Source organism: Pyrgilauda ruficollis, unplaced genomic scaffold, assembly GCF_017590135.1.
Source record: "Pyrgilauda ruficollis isolate IOZ18807 unplaced genomic scaffold, ASM1759013v1 scaffold59, whole genome shotgun sequence".
NCBI lineage: Eukaryota > Metazoa > Chordata > Aves > Passeriformes > Passeridae > Pyrgilauda > Pyrgilauda ruficollis.
The window spans coordinates 2816230-2836354 of NW_024527599.1; the positions used below are offsets into that span (position 1 = coordinate 2816230).

Consider the following 20125-nt stretch of genomic DNA (forward strand, 5'->3'; position numbering starts at 1 on the left):
AAGTAAATGATTTTCATAGGTTGACATATTCCAGTTTGTGGGAGCAGGTCAGTGAGGAGATCAGGAATGAGTCAGCAGTGGAAGGCTGATGGCAGCATTAATCTTGAAGAAAGCTGAAGGATGAGAGGAAAACAGAATCATCCAAGATCAGAGAGGATATAATGGGCACAGAGGGTCTGAAAGGTGAACAGACTGATGGCTGCACAAGGGAACATCAGCCTGCAGGAAGCTGGCACAGCACAGGCCATCAACAAACAGGAAACAAATGGACTAAAATAAGATAGAACCTTGAAAATTAGGATAAAAATAATTTGGATTCCAAAAGGAGACATAATTTACCCAAAGGATGTCACGTCCTGGCAATGTGAATGAAGCAATTGTCCAGCATTTGCTGTTTCTCCTGGTGATAAGGAATCAACATAATCTGGGCATTTCAGACAGTTCACAAAGGATTTGGCATCCAGTCAGGAAAGTCTTGACTTATCTTTTTGTCCCAGTTCCCAACCCTGTGAACAGTGGGGGCTTTGTGTGCCACCAGTGTATTGCTAAAATAGCCAGGTTGTTCACAACAGCACTCCCTCCCCAAAATCACCAAAACAAGAATGGCTTTTTTATGTCTTTTGGATCAAGCTGTCATGTCTGTAAAATACAGACATGCTGGGTATCCCTGACATATGGTCAGAATAATTTGGGTTATTTTCTTAAATACAACCTTCTCTTAAGGCAAATTTATTGTGCAAGAGCTATGGAGAGGAAAATGATGCAAAATAAATCAGTATTCAGTTCCAAGAGAGATTATAATACATATTTAATTTTAATAGATACTGGAACTCTCTGTTGGACTTAATATTCAGGCTAATTATGACTAAACCAAAACAGTGATTCTATCCCTTTCCTATGTGTTTGAGAAAATTTGGGTTTGTCTGCAGAGAACAGGGAAGTACAGACAAGGTCATTCACCTTCAGCTGCTGAAAGAGCTCAAAGAAAGAATCTGAACCGTAATTTCTGATTCCACAATATGAGTTTAGGAAAGCTCATAATCCTCAGCTTTCCACAAGGGCCACCCCATTAAAATGCAGCAGTGAAGGAACAGATCATTCTCTGAGGCCACACTGGCAGCTGAAGTGACTGCCACAGCAGTGTCCCCAACTTTCTCCTTAAAATGGTTCTAACATCCCTCAGCCCTTGCCGAGTTAACTCGCAGTTAGCACGTGTGAGGCTGAGCTCAAAGTTATTTTAGGAGCCAACTGGAAAGGAGATTCAGCCTTTTTAAAAATGGAATTGTTTTCTCTGGTTTAAGACTGTTTCCATGGAGAGACCACAGCATATGAACATCTTTAGGCCAAGTGCTTTGCTGCAGGCTTATCTGAATGGAGGCACCACAGGAGGAAGGATAATTGAGGCCAGTTGTTTAAAATTCATGGGCCTCCTCCTATACTTAACTCAGGAGCAATTTATTTTCATTATTTTGATCTGTTAAGCATTTAAAAGTTAAACAGTGCTATGCACACCTTCTCTTAAGTGACATATCTTAATATAATATTTACTCAGGATGGAATAAACTCAGTGGCAGCAATGTCAGGCTGTTGGGTGAGGGTGACAAAGTGGCAGGAAAATCACACTGTAGGTTATGTAAAGGGATGCATGAGGGGAAGAAACCTCCATCCTAAATTCACACACAAAATACTGGGCTCTGAACAGACTATTGCCTCTTGGGAGAAGCATTCTTCTAAGTTATAATGAATAGGTCTATTAAAAAGGCAGTTTACTCTCCACTAAAGGAAAATAAAGCCAGTAGAGTGGTGGTAGTTACTGGAAGCAGGGATGTTGTTATCCTGCTTTATAAACCCTGCGTGAATATTGTCTCTGATTGGGATCTCAGTCCAGCTTCTCTCTTTACAACTTCCCCTCCCAGCACAGACAAACAAGAAAAAGTACACAGAAGGCAATAAAAACCCATAACAGGAATAGAACAGCTGCTCTTGGAGGAAGACCTAAGAGTTTATGTTGTTTAAAAAGTAAATATACTGGATATGCTGTTTGCTCTTGCATGCCTTCACGTGGCAAAGCTAAAATTCAACCTTTCCCCTCAAAAAAATGCTAATTGGAATTTGGCAGAAGCAAGTTTTGGGATTGAGGAGCTAATATTTAAATTTGATAGACTGACAAAGATTTACCTAAATCTTGAGAACATTTTCAGAGCTTAAAAAAGCAGTTTCCCTCCTCTGTGCTCACGCCATCCCATGAATTGCTGGTTTAATCTGTGTTTTCCCCAGTGCAATAATTCATGGTCAGGCTCCTGCTCCCAGGAATGGGGGTGGGAATGCCATGGGCAGGAATGTTGTGGGATGCAGCCCAATTCTGGTGGCAAAGCCAGATTAGGGCAGTCAGCACAGAACTCAGCACAGTTCAGTGTAAATATCTCAGTTCCGTGGTCACATCCCAGGAAAATTAGGGTCAAAACACTCAGATTTAGTTCCAGTTTTTGCTGAGGGAAAATGATCACCTGGACTACTTTCAAATCCAGCAGAGGAGCCCTCACCTGCTGTTTATGGCATGGAGTTGTTTGTTCTATGCCTGGGCCAGGAGGACATCTGAACACTTCTCCCAGGACAGAATGGTCATTAAAAACCTGAATGGAAGAAGGACAGGAAGAAAATTTCCTCTGGCAAGTCAGGATGTTGCCACTTGCTCTGGCTTTGCTGCTCATGATAAATGTGACAGGCTCTCAGAGCTGAGTCCCAAATCAGACAAGGTGATCCTCAGAAGATGAGGGCTGAATCTGAGGACATATTCTACAGCTAAAGAAATTCCATTTAATAGCAGAACATTTACCTTTGACATCAGAACCTCTGTATACACGAGAGGAACAATTTACAATTGACATTTTCCACAGCAATACTCTGTTCCACTACAAATGCATCATGTTCTTTCTATTCTTATGCATGAAGAATAATGACCTTAAAAGTAACATTTCAATTTACAGGAAATTTTAACTAGCACAATCATCATCCCCAAAGGAACATGATATTGAAATATTATTCTCTTGAACTTTGCAAAACGCAGTGAGATATCAACACAAATAACAAACCTTTCACTGATTTAAGGCACAGATACTGTGGTGAGGTATTTTTGCAAGGAAAAGACAATTTGCTCTTCTCTGCACAAATAATATGAATAATTAACTGACAGTCCATATTCACTGACTCAACCCAAATTTCCTGAGATGAGCAGGGGTACAGAGAAGCAAAATTATCAGATTTTGCCTGGGTTCTTTGACCTGCATTTCTTGGACTAATGAGAAAGTATCTCATTAAGATGCAAATGAGCAGCCCGTGTGAAAGGAATCCCAGCTTTCCAATTGCCTTTGTAATTTCCTGTATTATGGCAAACATTTCTAAACACAGGCAGACATTTTCAAACCATTAACTGCAGATTTTGGGGGTTTTTTAGGTCAAGATCCCTGTTTTACTATCAATATATACTATGATATGCATATATAGGAACTCTACTCTTTTCCTATAGAGCAGAAATCAGTTCTGTAGCAAACATGGGTTAATGAAACAAGGACACTGATGAGCTACAAAAGTCCTGTCAGACACAACTCTGTAAACAAAATATGTCAGCAGGAGAAAAATGGAAATGTTCATGTATTTTCCTTCTTGAAATTCAGGATCTGATTCTGCTGTTTGATTGCATCTCTGGAGATAAACTCAAAAACCAGACAGGCTTGCTTTGTCATGTTTCTCCTCTGGAGAATTTTGCAAAAGAACCTATTTGCACCAGTGAAGGTTGAAAAACTCTGAATCAACAGTGACATGCTCAGCTGGTTCCTCCCTCCAACACAAGTGAAACAAGAAGACTGTGTCTTTTATCCAACTGAAACCATTGCTCCCAATGGATTTTACACATTCACAAATATATTTATGATGCCTCATTAGCCTGGCATGATGAATAAACTCCATCAATCAACATTTATTTTACTAGATTTAACTGCTATTACCCTTGAGTTGAAAAGGAAATGAAGAAAAATGTAGGCTTGTAGGAGCTGTTAGCCCAAGGGCTTTGTTAAGGACGAAGGGGGGAAAAAAAAGGAATAGAATCATTTCGTTTGGAAAAGACTTTAAAGATTGAGTCCAACTGTTCCCCGGCACTGCCAAGGCCACCACTACCCCATGTCCCCAAGTGTCACATCCACAAGGCTTTTAAATCCCTCCAGGGACAGTGACTCAGCCACTTCCCTGGGCAGCCTGTGCCAATGCCTGATAACCCTTTTGTTTTGTTTTTCTGTTTTGATCAGGGAACAAGAATTACTCATCTGCTGTAATTATTCTTGTTAACAGCCATACCTTCCAGCAGGGTAAGGGCAGGAGGTGCTGTGCCCCTCTCAATAAGAATCTCCACACTTAATGGGAGCTGCAGCAAGAGAGCTGAAAGTGATGAGATTCTACTCACTTGGCAAGGCACTGGGATGACAGGAATTGGTGACGTTGTTGTGGCACTTCATGTGCTACTGGCACTCCACGTAAATCACCAGCAGAAGTGCCAGTGCTGTGAAATTTTAGATGAGTACTCACTGGGGAAGGGGAACAGGAACCCTGAGCTAAACCCTGGTACTGCAGCTGGCAGAAATGGTGCTGAGATTTAGCACAGGACTTGGGTTTCAGGAGTGAAACCACAGCCTCAATCAGCTCTAAATTAAAATATATTTATTTCCAGAGCCTGTGCACGCTCATGTCTGTGTGTGTATGTCTTTAAAGATAAACCAGCAAGCAGACAGATGTTGATTCATGGAGAATTAGAATTAAAATAGCCTCCTTGCTGATTACACCATTCAGCAGAGGCTGTTTTGTCCTTTTTGATGTTATTTTTTCACTGCTGAATGCTCCAACGTTGTCTCATCTCCAATGTCATTTAACACCGTGTTCGTAATACCACAAAGGTACTAATTGACCAGAACATTCCAGTGTGTATATTAAGACTCCCATCATGCAAAAACAGCAAGCTAAATGGCTGGGTTTGCCTGTGTTATCTATCTGTAGATAGGTAGCTATAATCCCCAAATCTCTCTATATCCCATCCCTCTGTCTTATCTCCAAAACAATACTGAAAAAACCCACAACAAACCATGCTTATATTATGCCATATAGAAAGCTCAGCAGAATTTCATTAAACAGCTACATTTGCTTTGTTTGAGATTACAAACACAGATCTCCCTCTTTCTGGCAATCTATAACCCAAGATATTTGGCACTCTATCAACAATTCCAGACTTGGAAGGATTATAGATGTGCTGACAGTTAAAGGGAGTTAGAGTTCCCTGCCTAAGATAGATAAGTAGCATGTACTCTTTGATAAGTCCTATCAGCCCCACTCTGACAGGAATTCCTCCACCACGCCACTAAATCTTGCACCGTGAAGCTCATTAAAGGCGCTGCCATTTGTCCCAGCAGAGCCTGAACTCCCCTGTCACCAGGAAATATATTCCATTTCTTTCCCCAATTACACACACACTGCTTTATAGCCCAGATTCAGAATATGTTCAGGGGGGTGGGAGTGGGGGAAGAAGGAAGGCTTTTGTAGGAGCACACAGCTCCAGCCCCTGTGCTTAATCTGGTGAGCTGTAAGACAAAGCTGTCCAGTGGCTTTGTGTCAGAGGAATGGGCTGAGCAATACAGCACCAATTCCACTGTTTGTAAACATTTCATTCCATCATTTGCACAGGGTTGCTCTGTTGAAATGAGGAGTTTCTGGAGAAACCCAGCAGTTTTGGGAGGGATGTAAATCTCAGCTCTTTAGTTGCAGTGATTCCTCCCCGTGCCAGGTTTTTGCAGTATCATTACCCACACACAGAGCATGAGGATCTCAGCCAGCTCCATTCAGGAGCAGCACATCCAAGTTGACTGAACATTTTTTTCCTACATGAATATCACGATGATAGGTTCTGCAGAACGTGGTCAGACTTGGGCTCACTTCACTGGATGCTACACCATTACGAAATCCATTCTGAAATCTCTTCCTGCCTTCAAGATAATTGGGAAAATAACAGAGCTCCAGCAGCAAAAGCCTTGCTGTATGTGTAATGAAGATCTAGGATCAAACATCTCAACGGATTCCCTTAAAATAAGTGTATTATAATTTCCTAGATTATTACCTGCCAAAGCTCAGTGGGTGGGCTCTGGAGGCCTACGCTGTCAGGAATCCCAGGTTCTTAGAATCCTGTCATATCTGTCTGCATCCACCCCCTCAGTGTTTCCAGTTTCCCTTCTTCTGCTCTGAAAGTAATTCCCTTGGTAGCTGTCACATTAAGATATTGGGATACAGCCTTCCCACTGCACTTTTGGATTCCAGCTGAACCTGATTGTCAACTTTGCTAACAGAAAGTGAGTACAACCTCCTCCAGTGCCTTGAGATTAATTTGCCTTGAGCTAATGAAAGTCAATTTCTAATTTCAACCCTTAATTGTGATCAATAGGGCTTGAATGAAACTTCTCCAGACAAACAGGGAGAGAGCTGATAGGCAGAATCCATATCCGATGTGGCCATTTAGGGTTATGCACCAGGCAGATTGGATTCTTCAGGTTTAAGTATTTTTCAGAAACAGGGAGATGACAGCTCAGAGTTATCACTGGAGCAAATCTGGTGAAGTTAAAGAGCACAGTAAATGGGTTTAGAGTCCCACAGATTATCACTGGTTTTTACATAAATGGACATTCCCTAAGGTGCCTCACACACTTTATTGGGGGAGGTCTGTTCCCTGCAGGTGGTAAGGCCTAAATCCTGACTGAGCATCACCTCTGACTCTTCCCTCCCTCACCTTTACTCTAAACCACCTTAGAGCATGGACAGCTTATTTCAATTCCTGTGGCATTTCTGAGACACAATGGAGAGAAAAACATCACAGTTCTTCTACATTCTTAATTCAGAACAAAAAACTCACCACAAGACCTTGCATACACACACTAACACATCATTTAACAAATTCTATATTTTTAATATGCTCCAAATCAGGTTATTTCTAACTCAGAAAACTCATTTGACCTTACTGGTGGCTCATAGGGGAGCTTGTTGGCTACAGATAAAAGCTGTTCTAGACAGGGCTGGGCATTTGTGTACTTTTATTTTCCTATTATTAAGCACTATGGCCAATATTTTGCAGAGATAAAATAATCAGAATGATATTTTCAAGCCTGATATCAAGGGCAACACTTCCCAAAGTGCTTTGTTTACACTGCCATTTTTCAGGAACTTTCCCAGTTTGTTGTTCCCACCAGCGTTATGATGAGGGCAACAATTTTAGACACTTGAGTGTAAAATTTCCTTATCATGTCACTTCCCCTTGCTCTAAGTGAGACTGGCAGCTTGTATTTGCTACTCATACTCACAGTAGTAGTCTCTCCTCTTTTCACAGAGTACTACAATGGTTTTATAACTACACACAGAGAGCAGCAGTAAAAATGCCAGTAAAATTAATCAGCCTTGCATCTGTGTTAAAAATCCTGCCTTATCATGCATATATTTTGGGTTTTCTCAGATTATGGTTACAGCAAATGAATAATGAATCTTTGCAAGCAAATGCAGAGAGAGGCATCATCCTCATACAATTGACTGTGTTCACACAACAGAGATGTGTAAACTATCTTTGGATCCAGGAGGTGGAAAAGAACAGATGAATCTGTGGAGAAGAATAATACTTGTGGAATGTTTTCTTCTACAGGATATCCCAGCATGTGGGCAGGAACATGCATTTGGGGGAGTTACAAATATACTTAATATACTATACTATACTATACTATACTATACTGTATAGTGTATACACTGTATAAATATACTTAATACTGCAAAATCCTTGTTTTGATATTAGGTCAACACATCACTCCACACTTCAATTCTGCCAGCAGCCAGTAAAGAAACAGATCCCTTACAAAAGAGGAGGAGCAACTCTAACAATTACCAATTTCTCTTAGATGTCAGAAAGAACCAATCTACTGATTACCAATCCCAACCATATTGGTGTAAATTCATCAGCACCACATGCAGGGGTAACTTGCCATGTCAGTGTCCTTCTGTTTGCCGTGAGATTTCTAAAATATTAGGAATTCTTATTTCCTATGTATAAAACAACAGTAGGGACCGGTAGAGAATGATTTATCTTTTCAAACTACTCCTGGAAACAAAAAGGCATCTCTAGCTGGTTGGACCACAGAAACACTGGATGAACAAGACAATTTGTACCAACTATTTACCTTGCCAGACTCCCTTTGTCACGGAAGAAACACTGAATACTGGCAAAAAAAGAATGCTGAAACTTGAGAGAGCTGACAATTCTGTAAGTCCAGAGTTATGCTATTTCAGCTGTTGCCCTACAGGTATATAATTGAATAAATAAGGGAGCATGGCTGGGTAAAAGGTGCAGTTTTCCCCAAGGGATCAAACAGAATATTCAATTTTTCACCGTGCACAGGGAGGAGTGCTGTGGTTTGGATCGATTTCAGCTCTGCAGCCTCTAACTGCAACTGACTGGGTGATTAGGTGCAATCAGTGTTTTACTGGGAGGTTTAAACACAGCCTGTTTAGAGAAGGGAACTGAAGGGAACTGAAGTGATCATCCTGGCAATTCCTTTTAATTGTTTGAGCTGATCCAATGCTTCAGGTCTAATTACCCTCACAATTTTATTTTTTAAATTATTTTCAATTGATACTGTGTCTGTTACATTTTCTCGTTCTGCCCCTGTCTTCTTGAAGGTTTATTGGTGACTGCCATGTCTGTTGGAAAACCACCCCACTGAAATTTCAGATTGTTCTTTTTTTATAGGAAACTTTCCAAGCTTCTTGATAGCACAGTAGAAGTCTAAAATGTTTCCAAGTACATTTTTCAGAAGTTAACCCAACACCAGAGTTTCTTCTCAATTATTTTAAATTTACATCAGTTGTATCATTTGAGCTAAGTGGTGATACAATGATTACTTGGTTTGGCAACACTTTCTAATCCACCTTTTCATTGCATATTCCTGTTTTAAGAATTTTTATGGCATTTTAAAATGCCATTTTTATATGGGACTTTTCTAGAGGTACAAGGAAAGCACTTGTACAACAAGACTCCCAACTGGATTTGTACTTGTAGCAGCAGCACAATATAATTTTATTTATAGCTACAGAAATGAAAACTTTGTCACTGAACTGGAAGAGGGTGTGGAGAAAAGATCAAGAATGAAAAGGATTCTTTTAAGTGGAGAAGAATTTTTGAATGTTTACTTTTAAACCAAAAGTGACTTGCTCTTTTCTCTTTTTTCCCCTATAAATTTTTCCAACCTCCTGGCCTGCTTTACGTATTTATCCTTCCTTTTTCCTAGAAAAGTAAAACAAAACATCTTCCTTAAAATAAAGGATAAATATAGAGTAAATTAATTAACTCCATTCTGAGACATAAGGGTTTATGAGACTGGAGGATGTGTTAGTTTATTCTTGGATTTAAAAACAGCAATTTTTGAGGGTCATATCCTGTGCCTTTTTATTTAGCCCAAACTTCCTTTGACATAACTTGGGAAGTCCTTGACATGTAAAAAATGCAGATTGACCTCCAGACACGCCGTGGAGCTTGGCATTGCCCTGGAACTTCCCAGGTTTATTGCTGCTACCAGGATCACTCCCAGGGTTTAACACCTCTGAATGTTTTCTGTTCTATCTGCCAGACAGCCACAGGCAAAACGAGCACTGTCACACCTCGTACGGCACCGAAAGGAGACACTTGAATTATTTTATCAGTCTTTCCAAAAAACATTTGAGTGCAGCCTAAAACAGCTCCCTGAAAAGCATCTGGAGCTGGTAGTAGGATATTAATAGCAAAGCCCCATGAAAGCAAGAGCATGAGAAAGCACCAGATTCTTGTCTGTATTAAATAACAGCACAGCCCCGATACCTCGCAGGGATGTCCAAGTACAAACCCAGCCCTGTGTAACCAACTCCAGCTCAGGAACTGGGCCAGGACAAAAAATGTGAGGAGTTTCTCTATTTTGCAAACCCCTTTCACAGACTGACAATGATTCTCTAAGGAGTGAATGGGTGGGTCACTTAGGTTTGTGGTATTATTTAACTCTTTCTTCCTCTTTCTGTTTTATTATTTCACACTGCCTTAATGAGCTGGGTCTCATCTCTTCACAAACATAAAGCAGACTTCCTCAAAGTGCTTTCCTTTTTCTTTCTGTACTTCCTCAACAGATTCTCTTTGTTATCTCTATTTCAGAAAAATAAAAAATAATACCCATCCCACAAGGTGTAAATTCCAGATTTAAGTTACCACCTTTCTTTTTATTCCTGTTAAGAAGCACAGACAGAGCATGGAAACAGGAATTGCACAAATTCATCAATTTTCAGAGGATAATAAATTAAATTGAATAGTTTTCAATATGTTCATGCAAAACTAGCTTTTTATTGGATAATTCCCATATTTTGTAATGTATAAAATATATATCTTGTAATTGGTTTCTTAAAGCTATTTAATATAGAATTACATTAACAGAAATGGAAGAAGAGCTTTTCTAAAGAATGATAATCTAAATATTTAGAGCTCATTGCTTTCTGCATTATATTTTCAACCAGCTAGGATGAATTTAAGAACCATTTTTCAGATTTATTCTATTCTACTCTATATATTCACTATTGACAAACCTTTTTACTTGCATCTCCCAAGACACATAAAAATTGTAAAATTTTGGGGAGGAGAGAAATATTTTTAGGATATTTAATAATTTTGTGGGATAAACTATAATTTGTCTAATCCCCAGAGCCAGATTTAGAACTTTGTGGCTTGGCTCACGTTTTTGGAGATGACTTTATTGTATGTCATGGACAGCATTGGCACTTAGGAAAACAAAGTGAATGTGAATTGTGGAGTGCTAAACCATAAGTTTCTAAAAGCCAAAAAAGCCTTTCTAAAATTAGTATACAATGTCATTAGTGAGATTTGAAGAATTCTGTATAATCATTTGGATCATTCCTAATCAGCCAAACTGAGAGAAGTTGACAGCAATGAGGAATTGTAAAGCATTTCCAGTTGGCTCTCAATGCACTGGGGAAGGGGAGCAGTCAATGCAGGCTCAGCTCCTCTCCAGCCTGGACACACATCCCAGAACCTGCAGCTGCTTCTCCCACTCATCCCACAGGGAGCTGCACCAGTTTTACACAGTGATGACTCTCACTCTCTGTGTATATAAAACACAATAATTTCCATTGATTTACACAGTTTGTACCACTAAGGTAAGAGGTTAAAAGCTCATATTTCTGTTTCATCAATGCTCATTTTTACTGGGGGCACTTTCCCCAACAATTCACTTCAGGTTAGGATCAATTAATTTTCTTATACAATCTGATACTTTGGATATTTTAAAATTTGAACTTTTTGGAGTACCAAGAAGAGGAGATGTTAAGTTCTTGTCACACCAGGTAGATCCCTCACTCTCTGAGGAGCAAACTCCAGCGAGAAAGCAGAACTAAGAATAACCCAACACCCCATGCTCTGCAAGCACAAAGTGCATCTGTCCCAAACAGGGGTGTTCCTCTAATCCCCAGAAATACTGAGCTTCTGGCTTCTCATTACCAAATATTTGGTTTTTACCCAGCTTTTCAGAAGAAAGGGGCAATAAGAGAGCTGAGAACATAAACTTGTTTTAGACAGGGACCTTTATAAATAAATACATGAATTCACCAATATTTCCTCAAACACAGCAATGAGATGACAAACAGAATGACACCACTTCTAGGAAAAGCTTGGAAAAGCCTTAGTTTAAAATATATGTCATGCTGTGTACAAGTGTGTACCTTTAGTTTATAACTTACTAAATTCCTGCTTTTTATCCAGGTTGGAATTTTAAATAATTGATCACTGTTGGGCCCAGAGGTTCCAGTAGGAACTGAATGTTTCCCTGGGTTTTCAGGTAATCTATTACAGACTAACAAATCAAACATCTTATTTTTAATATTTATCATGTTGAGAAAAAGAAAACAAAAATTTGTTGAATTCTCAACGAGAGCATGGGGGGGTTTCAGCCTTGCAGAACTTGGAGTTAGGACTGAAGGAATGGAATCATTGTGGCAGCTAATTAATCTAACATGCAGAGCCCTGTGTTTGTAACACCGAGGAGGAAAAACTCACCACGTTCATTTCAGCTCTCTGAACCTCAGTAAGAAGGTCATAGCCTGAGGTGAAAGGAACAGCCCTCGAGAAAGTGCCAAGAAGTTAAAATGCCAAGGGCCTATTTTTACATGCTGCTTCTATTATTAGTTACATCGTGTGGAAGTACAGAGCTATGAAAAAATCATATTCTCAAACGAGTAAAGTACTCAAATTCTTCATTGTAAATGAAGAGCAGAAGAAACTAAAGTTGAGCATTTTTTAGGTACAATTTAACAGGCTTTACTGGATCATCAAAGGCCAGCAAAAATAGCTTCAAAATCCTACCCTCTGAGAAAATTAGGGGGCTGCCCACAATTTTACCCAATTAATCAAATATTCCTTTTCCTGTAATTGCAGTTTCCCACTTCAGGTTTGTGCGCATCCAAACCCATTTTCCCGTGATCAAAGTTTAGCAGCCCACTTTGTAATCCTGCTCTGCCACCAAAACCCACCCAGCTCAGAGTGCACAGAGAGTTCAGAGCTGGAGCAGCACCACAGCTCAATTGCTGCTGCAGTTACTCAATCATTACTTGCCCTCAGCTGTTTTCCATCCAATACAAACATAAACTGAGGTAATCCTGCAATCTGGTTAACTTGTTTAACTTCTGTATTAATTATAGAAGTACCCAAGGGCAGCTATTTCCCACGCACTCCTAATTTATGGCTCTGATGATTACTTCTTTATAAAATGTCTTATTAAAGGCGGGTAATGTTGTTTCTTCTTAATGAAGTACAAAGGCATGGCAGAAAATGTTTCTGTAAAACAAGTCCACAGTCTGCAATCATTTTATCTAATCACTAGTGTGTTATAACAACAAAAATCTGGAATATTTGGTTAGTGATAGAGATTTCAGCCAACCCAAACAGAAAGCCCTGAAGTACAACTTGTAGTAATGGCCATTTAGCAGTGTCTTGGGTTCCTAAATGTCTCACACACATATTGCCCAGGATACATTTATTTTTATAATCATTTGCATTACATAATTGTGATTGCATTGCATAAGACAGTCTTGCAGCATGCTTCAAAGAACATCTAATGTTTGAAACTGCTAGCTCCATTTCATCCCCTTTCTCACGTCTTTCCTAGACAGTGAGGAGAAAACAAACCAAAAAAGAGCAGGCACCAAACAATGGGAAGAAAGAAAATGGTGTGGAACAGCTAGAGTCTATTTCAGGGTATCAAATATAGTAATAAATAGTATTCTCATTATCTGTGTACTGCATGCCCTGTTGCTTTTGCTTTTAATGTGATCATGTAAGCAATTTAGCCAGACAACAAAAATGAATGAGAGCAAACATCACTGACTGACACAGCAGCCAAGGCACTGAAACTTCTGCTCACAGAATGCAAAGCAAACTACAAGTTCAACCTTCTATGAAAAAAAACACATCCAAGTTCTTCAAAGAACAGGTGGAGAAATACTCTGCCACCATTAAAGGCAGTTACAATGAGGGATTTTAAGGACAAAAATGTTCTATGCAGAGTGTTTTGTGCAAAAAAGAATTACCAAACAAACTCTCTAGAGGAAATGAAGCTCATCACATCCAAAAGGTAGAGTCAAAAGTAGTTGCACACAATGGCCAATAAGATCCAATTTCAAGAGTGGTTGTATAAGGTCCAAAAAAAGAATGTGCTAGCACAGATCTAATTCTTCAGTCAGTTTGTACTGAAAAGCAAACAGCCTCACTTAGGAGGAGCAGAATCTGTGCAAATTGCTCATGGGTCAAAAAAAATCTTGGTGTGAAAAGCTCCTAACAACATTAATTCCCTTTAATGTGTTGTACTACCAGCAATGTTCATTGAAATAAAAGCAGTGGAATGAATATATTTCCATAATCTGTTCACTAAGAATGATTTTGTTAATGCTATATAAAGCAACTTCCAAGTATAGTCACCCTTGTACTTGAAAAACTCAGCATCCTTTTAATCATAAAGTAGGAAGTTTTGAAATGTCACCTTATATGTTAACCATTACAAAATGTAAATCTGCAATTTAGATAGCTCATTTGAGCTGATATTACTTTTTTTTTTCTTAATGAGTATCAAAATATTTGATTTCCTTCAGTATTTTTAAAAGCGTGGGAGGGTGAGCTGAATATGCCTTAGAAACAACAAGAAGAATCCCTCAATGTGTAGAGAATTAGTTGTGTTTGGAAATTGTTTATTTCTAAACACCACCTAATTGTAGATTATAGTGATTTCTGGGCTAAAGGGGATGAAATGTGTGTGCCATGACACCACCAGCATCCAGAACATGGGCTCTTTTCAAGAGTGACAAGATACCAGCAGTACTGAAGCTCTTGACTTTCTGCACACCTTCCTGTGGGATGATTTTGGATTAATTCACAGAGAAACACCAGAACTTCTAGCACCAAAATTCCTTGGGTGTGATGTCAGCATCCTCAGCCATACCCAGCCAGCTCGACAACCACCCCTGGAGGGGACTCCTGACCCTGGAGGGGCTCCTGTGGGAGTTAACACAGCCACAGCCTCGGGGTGGGAAATCCCAGGCTGGTTTGGGTTGGAAGGGACCTTAAAGCTCATCCAGTGCCACCCCTGCCACGGCCAGGGACACCTTCCACTGTCCCAGAGTGTCCAAACTCTGTCCAGCCTGGCCTTGGGCACTGCCAGGGATCCAGGGGCAGCCACAGCTTCTCTGGGCACCCTGTGCCAGGGCCTGCCCACCCTCACAGGGAACAATTTCTTGCTGATATCTAATCCAAGCCTAGATTGGACTAAATATTCCTAAGTCTAAATTGAATGTTCTCTCTCCAATCTCATTAACCATAGAAAATGCCCCAGCCAGGTGCAGCCAATATCTCCTCCTGTCACTCATTGTGGGCACAGGCCAACATTATCATTTCTATTTAAAACCTCGCAAAAGATGATGAAAAAAGCACCATGTTAAAAAGGATGCAATGACTTTTTGTTGGTCCTTGTGATTAATATTAGACATGGCAAGTAGTTAATTATATTTCTTAAAAGGGCTTTGAGATTGCAATCAATAGAATTGATTATAAAAGACAAATTATGAAGGAGTAAAACATCACAACCTATTTAATATGATGCTAAGAAAGCCCATCCAGCATCATACATGAATTTCAACTTAAAGTGACAACAGTGCCAGCTTTCATTTGATAGGGGTTTAGAGAGCAAGTTAAAAACATGTATAACTGCTATTTAAAGGGAAAGAATTCAATCTCTCCCCTCAAAGAGATGGAGATACCAGAAAGAACAGTTTTCAAGAGCTTAATTTATTAAAAAAGGGATTTCTGCTCATGGAAAACTACGATGAGAAGGTCTTCCTTAGCTTAACATTGCAAGCTGAGGGGCAAAACCTCTATTCTCATTTACTGCCCACATTTTACATAACTCCAGAGTTAAAAGGGTGAGCCTACATTGTCTTTCTTGATTTTTTTTATAGCAAGACTGTGGGAAATTCATAAGCAAAAATATTTTCTCTCTTGAAGAGAGACAAAGGATCAATTAAAAGAACTCACTTCGTATACTGCATTTCACTGGAATCTAAGTATTCTGTGAATGTTGCACAGTATTCTGTGAAGAAATGTAAAAGGACAGTGCTTAGAAGTTTTTCTTTTCATGTTCCAAGTTAAAGCAAGGCTTTTGCAATCCTTGAAATAATCATGTTGCCATCAGGGACTTAGTTAAGCACTTAAGATGACATAACAATAAATTTTAGTTTTATTTTACTTACCATCTTCTGCAAACTCAGCACTGGAGAAGCAAGGCTACTTTCTAAGCTTGTTCAAATGAAATTTGAATTATTAAATGAACATTTGAAAGCAAAAATGTTGTACTCTCCAAAATCACTGAAAATAAACCTGAACCTAGAATTTATACCAACTATATCTATTCCCATCAAAGCTTGGGACAAAAAAAAAAGAGAAAAAGAAAAGCAAGAAGAACATTCAGTCAAATTTTTCAAAGCATTTCATTTGCACAGGGAAAAAAGAGCGTAGCAGCAAGACAAATTTGTTCTTCCTGGTGACACAACTTGTAAGAGTCTGGCTGTGTCCTCTCTTGGCAAGCACAACTTTGCTGATTTGTTTTTCAGAGGTCTTGTCAAGAACCAGCTCTTTAAATGCATCAGGTTTAATAAAAGTATCAGTCGGAAGAGGAAGAGACCAGAGCATGATATGTAACTTTGTTACTCAAGTTAGCAACTTCTTCCTTTAAAATGAGTCAGAAATCAGGTCTGATTCAGCAGGAGCAAGTGATGGGGCATCATATTTAAAGTTTTAAGGCCATAGTATGTTTGTTTCTACATAGAAGCTCTGTAAATTGTCTTTTTCTCTTGAATAATGTGGTCTAGCTATAGCCTGAAAGTTCATTTTGTGGTTATCAGCCAATGTTCCAAGGCAATCCCCTTTTGAGTATTTTCTCCATCTAATGCACTCCTATTGATGGGTTTCATTCTGTGGAGGGTCACTAAGAAACACACAGTGCCCATTTTGTGGCATTTAGACAGATATAAAGATTACATTAATCTAATTTTCCAAGCATATGTTGCCTCTACAAAAACAAAAGCAACAACCAAAAAAAAAAAAAAAAAAAAAAAAAAAAAAAAAAAAAAAACCAAAAAAAAAACCAACCAAACAGGAACAGGAAACCTCAAAGGGGAATATGAGTCTTTTGGAAAATAGCAGGAAAATCTCATAAATATCAGTATCACTCTTTGATACTGATCTACACAGTGGCAGAAAAACATTGTATTTTGTCATGATTAGCAATATGTTCTCATTTCTGAAATGGTCTTACTTTCCTCAAAAAGATCTAAAGCTCTGTGCTTAAAATAGCTGAAAAACAGCTGTTGGATTTTTCACAGCAATGGGTTTTATCTTCATGCTACATAGAATGCAAACCAGTCATTTGACTAATATATAGTTGCAGAAAACATGCCTTCAGAATAGTCTCTCCTGCTAATGACAAACCAAAGAAATATTCCTTCTTACATGAGCTTTCATGTGCTTTTTTTTTTTTTTTTTTTTTTTTTTTTTAAATTTTAACACTTTCATAACTGTTGGCACAAGAGCAGCTTTACTCATCCACATCAAGTTTCCCACCTCTGGAACCATCCGACCAGTTGAGCCCTTGGCTCATTCTGCTTTTGCCTGTTTTATAGTCTTGTCACATTTTGAGTTTCTCTGGTGACTGGAGAGTGAACTAAAAATACAGTACCTTACCTGAAGAATACTTTTGCTTATTTGCACTTACCTCAGATTCCACCATCATTCAAGAAAAAGCTATTTCAGTTTAGCTCAGTCTTAGGAGTTGTTAGATTTCGATTATAACATTTTAAAATGCTTTATTTAAGCATTTAAGAAACTATTATCTCACAACATAATCCCTTGCTCCCTTGATTTTGAGGTGGCCCTTGGGTTTTGCCTAGAGGAGGAAGCCTGCATTGATTTCACCACAAACAAAGCCAGGGGATGCTTCATTCAGTGGCCATCCAAAGATTTATACTGAAGGCTGAAAAAACCCAAAGAGCCACAACCTGGCAAGAGCTGTCTCTATAAAAAGATTCCTCTCAAAAGGTCTTTTTTTTTTTCTTATTAATTTTAGCCTTGAATATGAGCTTCAGAAACTGGGGAATCTGGGGTATGGGGACAGGCAGAGAGAAAGGTCTTTTTTTTTTTTTTTTTTTCTTATTAATTTCAGCCTTGAATATGAGCTTCAGAAACTGGGGAATCTGGGGTATGGGGACAGGCAGAGAGAGAAGGGACTGGGGAGGAATTCCAGTTCAAAATAATTTCATAGCTATACTTCAAATAATACTTTCAAATAATCTGCTCCACGTCTAAAACTTTATTCTCACTATTGTGACTTTGGATTTCACAAGCCTGTTTAAAAATAACCCAACAAAACACGTTCTAAATAGGTAGAAGGGACTTGCCTCTCTGCTCTCTACCACATCCTATGAATGTGCTGCTGTATTCCAGAGATTTTCCAAAGGTGGCAGGGTGAGCATGTGTGAATAGGAGAGCTTTGTCCTCTGCAGCTATCATTGTGTTATCCCTACCGTCCACAAACGCAGAGGGCAGATGAGAACTGGATAGAAACAGACCATGCAGTTGTAAAACCCGGTTCTTTTCTCTCTTTATTTATTTATTTCTGCGACTGAGTAACACCTCTCATTACAATTACCGGCTCAATGGCAGAAAATCTCCCCGGTGTGCTGTGCAGATTTTCACAGCTTCATTTGTCTCCTCCTGTGGCATCAGTTTAAAAAGGTTCCTAAAGAATTGCCACTAACAACCGTTTCTATTTCGAGCCTTCAAAGCCGGAGCTGAGCACAATACAAGGCACTGGTAACTGATCTTTAGGTTTCAGTCCACAGACTTTCCACACTGGGAATAGATCCCATCTGTTTCCTCTTTATGCACCAGCCTTTAGAAAGCACAGATCTGGAAACTGCCTCCGTACAGAACCGAGTATAGTCGGCTTTCCCCAGCTGACGGCAGAAAAATCCCCATGATTATGGATAGCTTTCTCCCAAGGTTTTCTACTCTTTTCTCCCTGGTCTGTGAATACACGATGTCGTTTTCTCCATGTGCAGTGGTTTTTTGGAAGGGTGAAGGGACTGGACCGCCTCTCTTTCCTTGTCCCTTCTTCTTTCCCCTTCTTGGCAGAGGTTTCCCCATTTACCAGCCCTCACAGGGGAACATTTCAATTTCAAGCCCCAGCACAATCAACCACAGGCAAACCCCCCTCTTTCCTTTGGCACCAGAGCGTGAGACATTTCCCCCATCGCTCTCCCTCCCCAGCAAGCTGCTCTCCAGATGGATGCTCGTGGCTCTCCCTTGTCTCTTCCCTTCTCCTATCCCGGCCAGAGGCAAACAGAGGGTACCGAGCAGAGCATTCCTTGGGGCAGGAGCAGCCGCACAGAGCAGGACGCTGTGACCCCGGGATGCTCAGCACCACCGAAGTCCTGAACTCTTTTGCCTCGGGGATTCTCCCCTGCCCTCGCCTCCATTCCTCAGCCCCACACTGGGGGTCTCCTCAGCCACACATTAGGGGAATCCCCTCAGCCTCACGCTAGGGAAGTCCCTCAGCCCCACAGGGGGGTCCTTCAGCCCCACACGGAGGTCCCTCAGCCTCACGCAGGAGGGTCCCCTCAGCCTCATACTGGGGAGTCCCTCAGCCCTACCGGGGGGTCCCTCAGCCCCACAGGGGGGTCCCTCAGCCCCACACGGAGGTCCCTCAGCCTCACGCAGGAGGGTCCCCTCAGCCTCACACTAGGGACTCGCTCAGCCCCACACGCGGGGGTCCCTCAGCCCCACAGGGGGGTCCCTCAGCCTCACACTAGGGACTCGCTCAGCCCCACACGCGGGGGTCCCTCAGCCCCGCGCCCTGCCCCGCTCCCCTCAGCCCGGCACTCACTACTTGTAGAGCTGTTGCAGGCAGAGGTCCAGGCACTCGCCCTCCACCTCCTCCTCCGTGATGTACTCCGAGAGCGGCCGGGGCAGCGAGGGCAGCGGCGGGGGCGGCGGCGGCGGGGCGGGCGGCTGAGGGTCGCCGGCATCGCCCTCGCCGCCTTCTCCCTCCTCCGCCTCGGCGGCCGCTCCCGCTTCTCCCTCTGCCCCGGGTTCCTCGTCAGCGTCGCCCGCGGCTTCGGCAGCGGGACGGGGGGCAGCCGGCTCCGGCTCCGGCTCGGGCTCCGGCTCGGGCTCCGGCTCTGCCCCGAAGGGCCCGCGGAACTCGCCCAGGAACAGCTCGAGGAAGCGGCGGTAGGTCTTCTCCTCCGCGCTGCCGCCGCCGCCGCTGCCCGAGCCGCCCGCGGCCATCGCTTCGCATTCCCGGCCGCCCGCCGGCGGATCTCAGCTGCGCCCGCAGAGAGCTCCCTGCCCGCCGCCGCCGCCGCCGCCTCCTCCTCCTCCTCCTCCCTCCCTCCCGCCGCCTGCGCGCGCGCTCCCGAGCCGGGCCCGCGG

General features: G+C 41.3%; 1 protein-coding gene across 4 annotated transcripts in view; it reads right to left on the reverse strand.

Moving 5' to 3' along the window:
* PPM1E (protein phosphatase, Mg2+/Mn2+ dependent 1E) overlaps positions 1-20068 on the reverse strand; it is a 61393-nt gene extending 41325 nt beyond the window's left edge. For all 4 annotated transcript variants that reach the window (XR_005956363.1, XR_005956361.1, XR_005956362.1 and 1 more), the window contains exon 1: positions 19578-20068. Coding sequence is in view for 1 of the 4 variants with exons in the window: in XM_041482437.1 (XP_041338371.1) it covers positions 19578-19981 (404 nt within the window). In the remaining 3 variants the exon portion in view is untranslated. The remainder of the gene's footprint in view (positions 1-19577) is intronic.
* Positions 20069-20125: the final 57 nt, after the last annotated feature.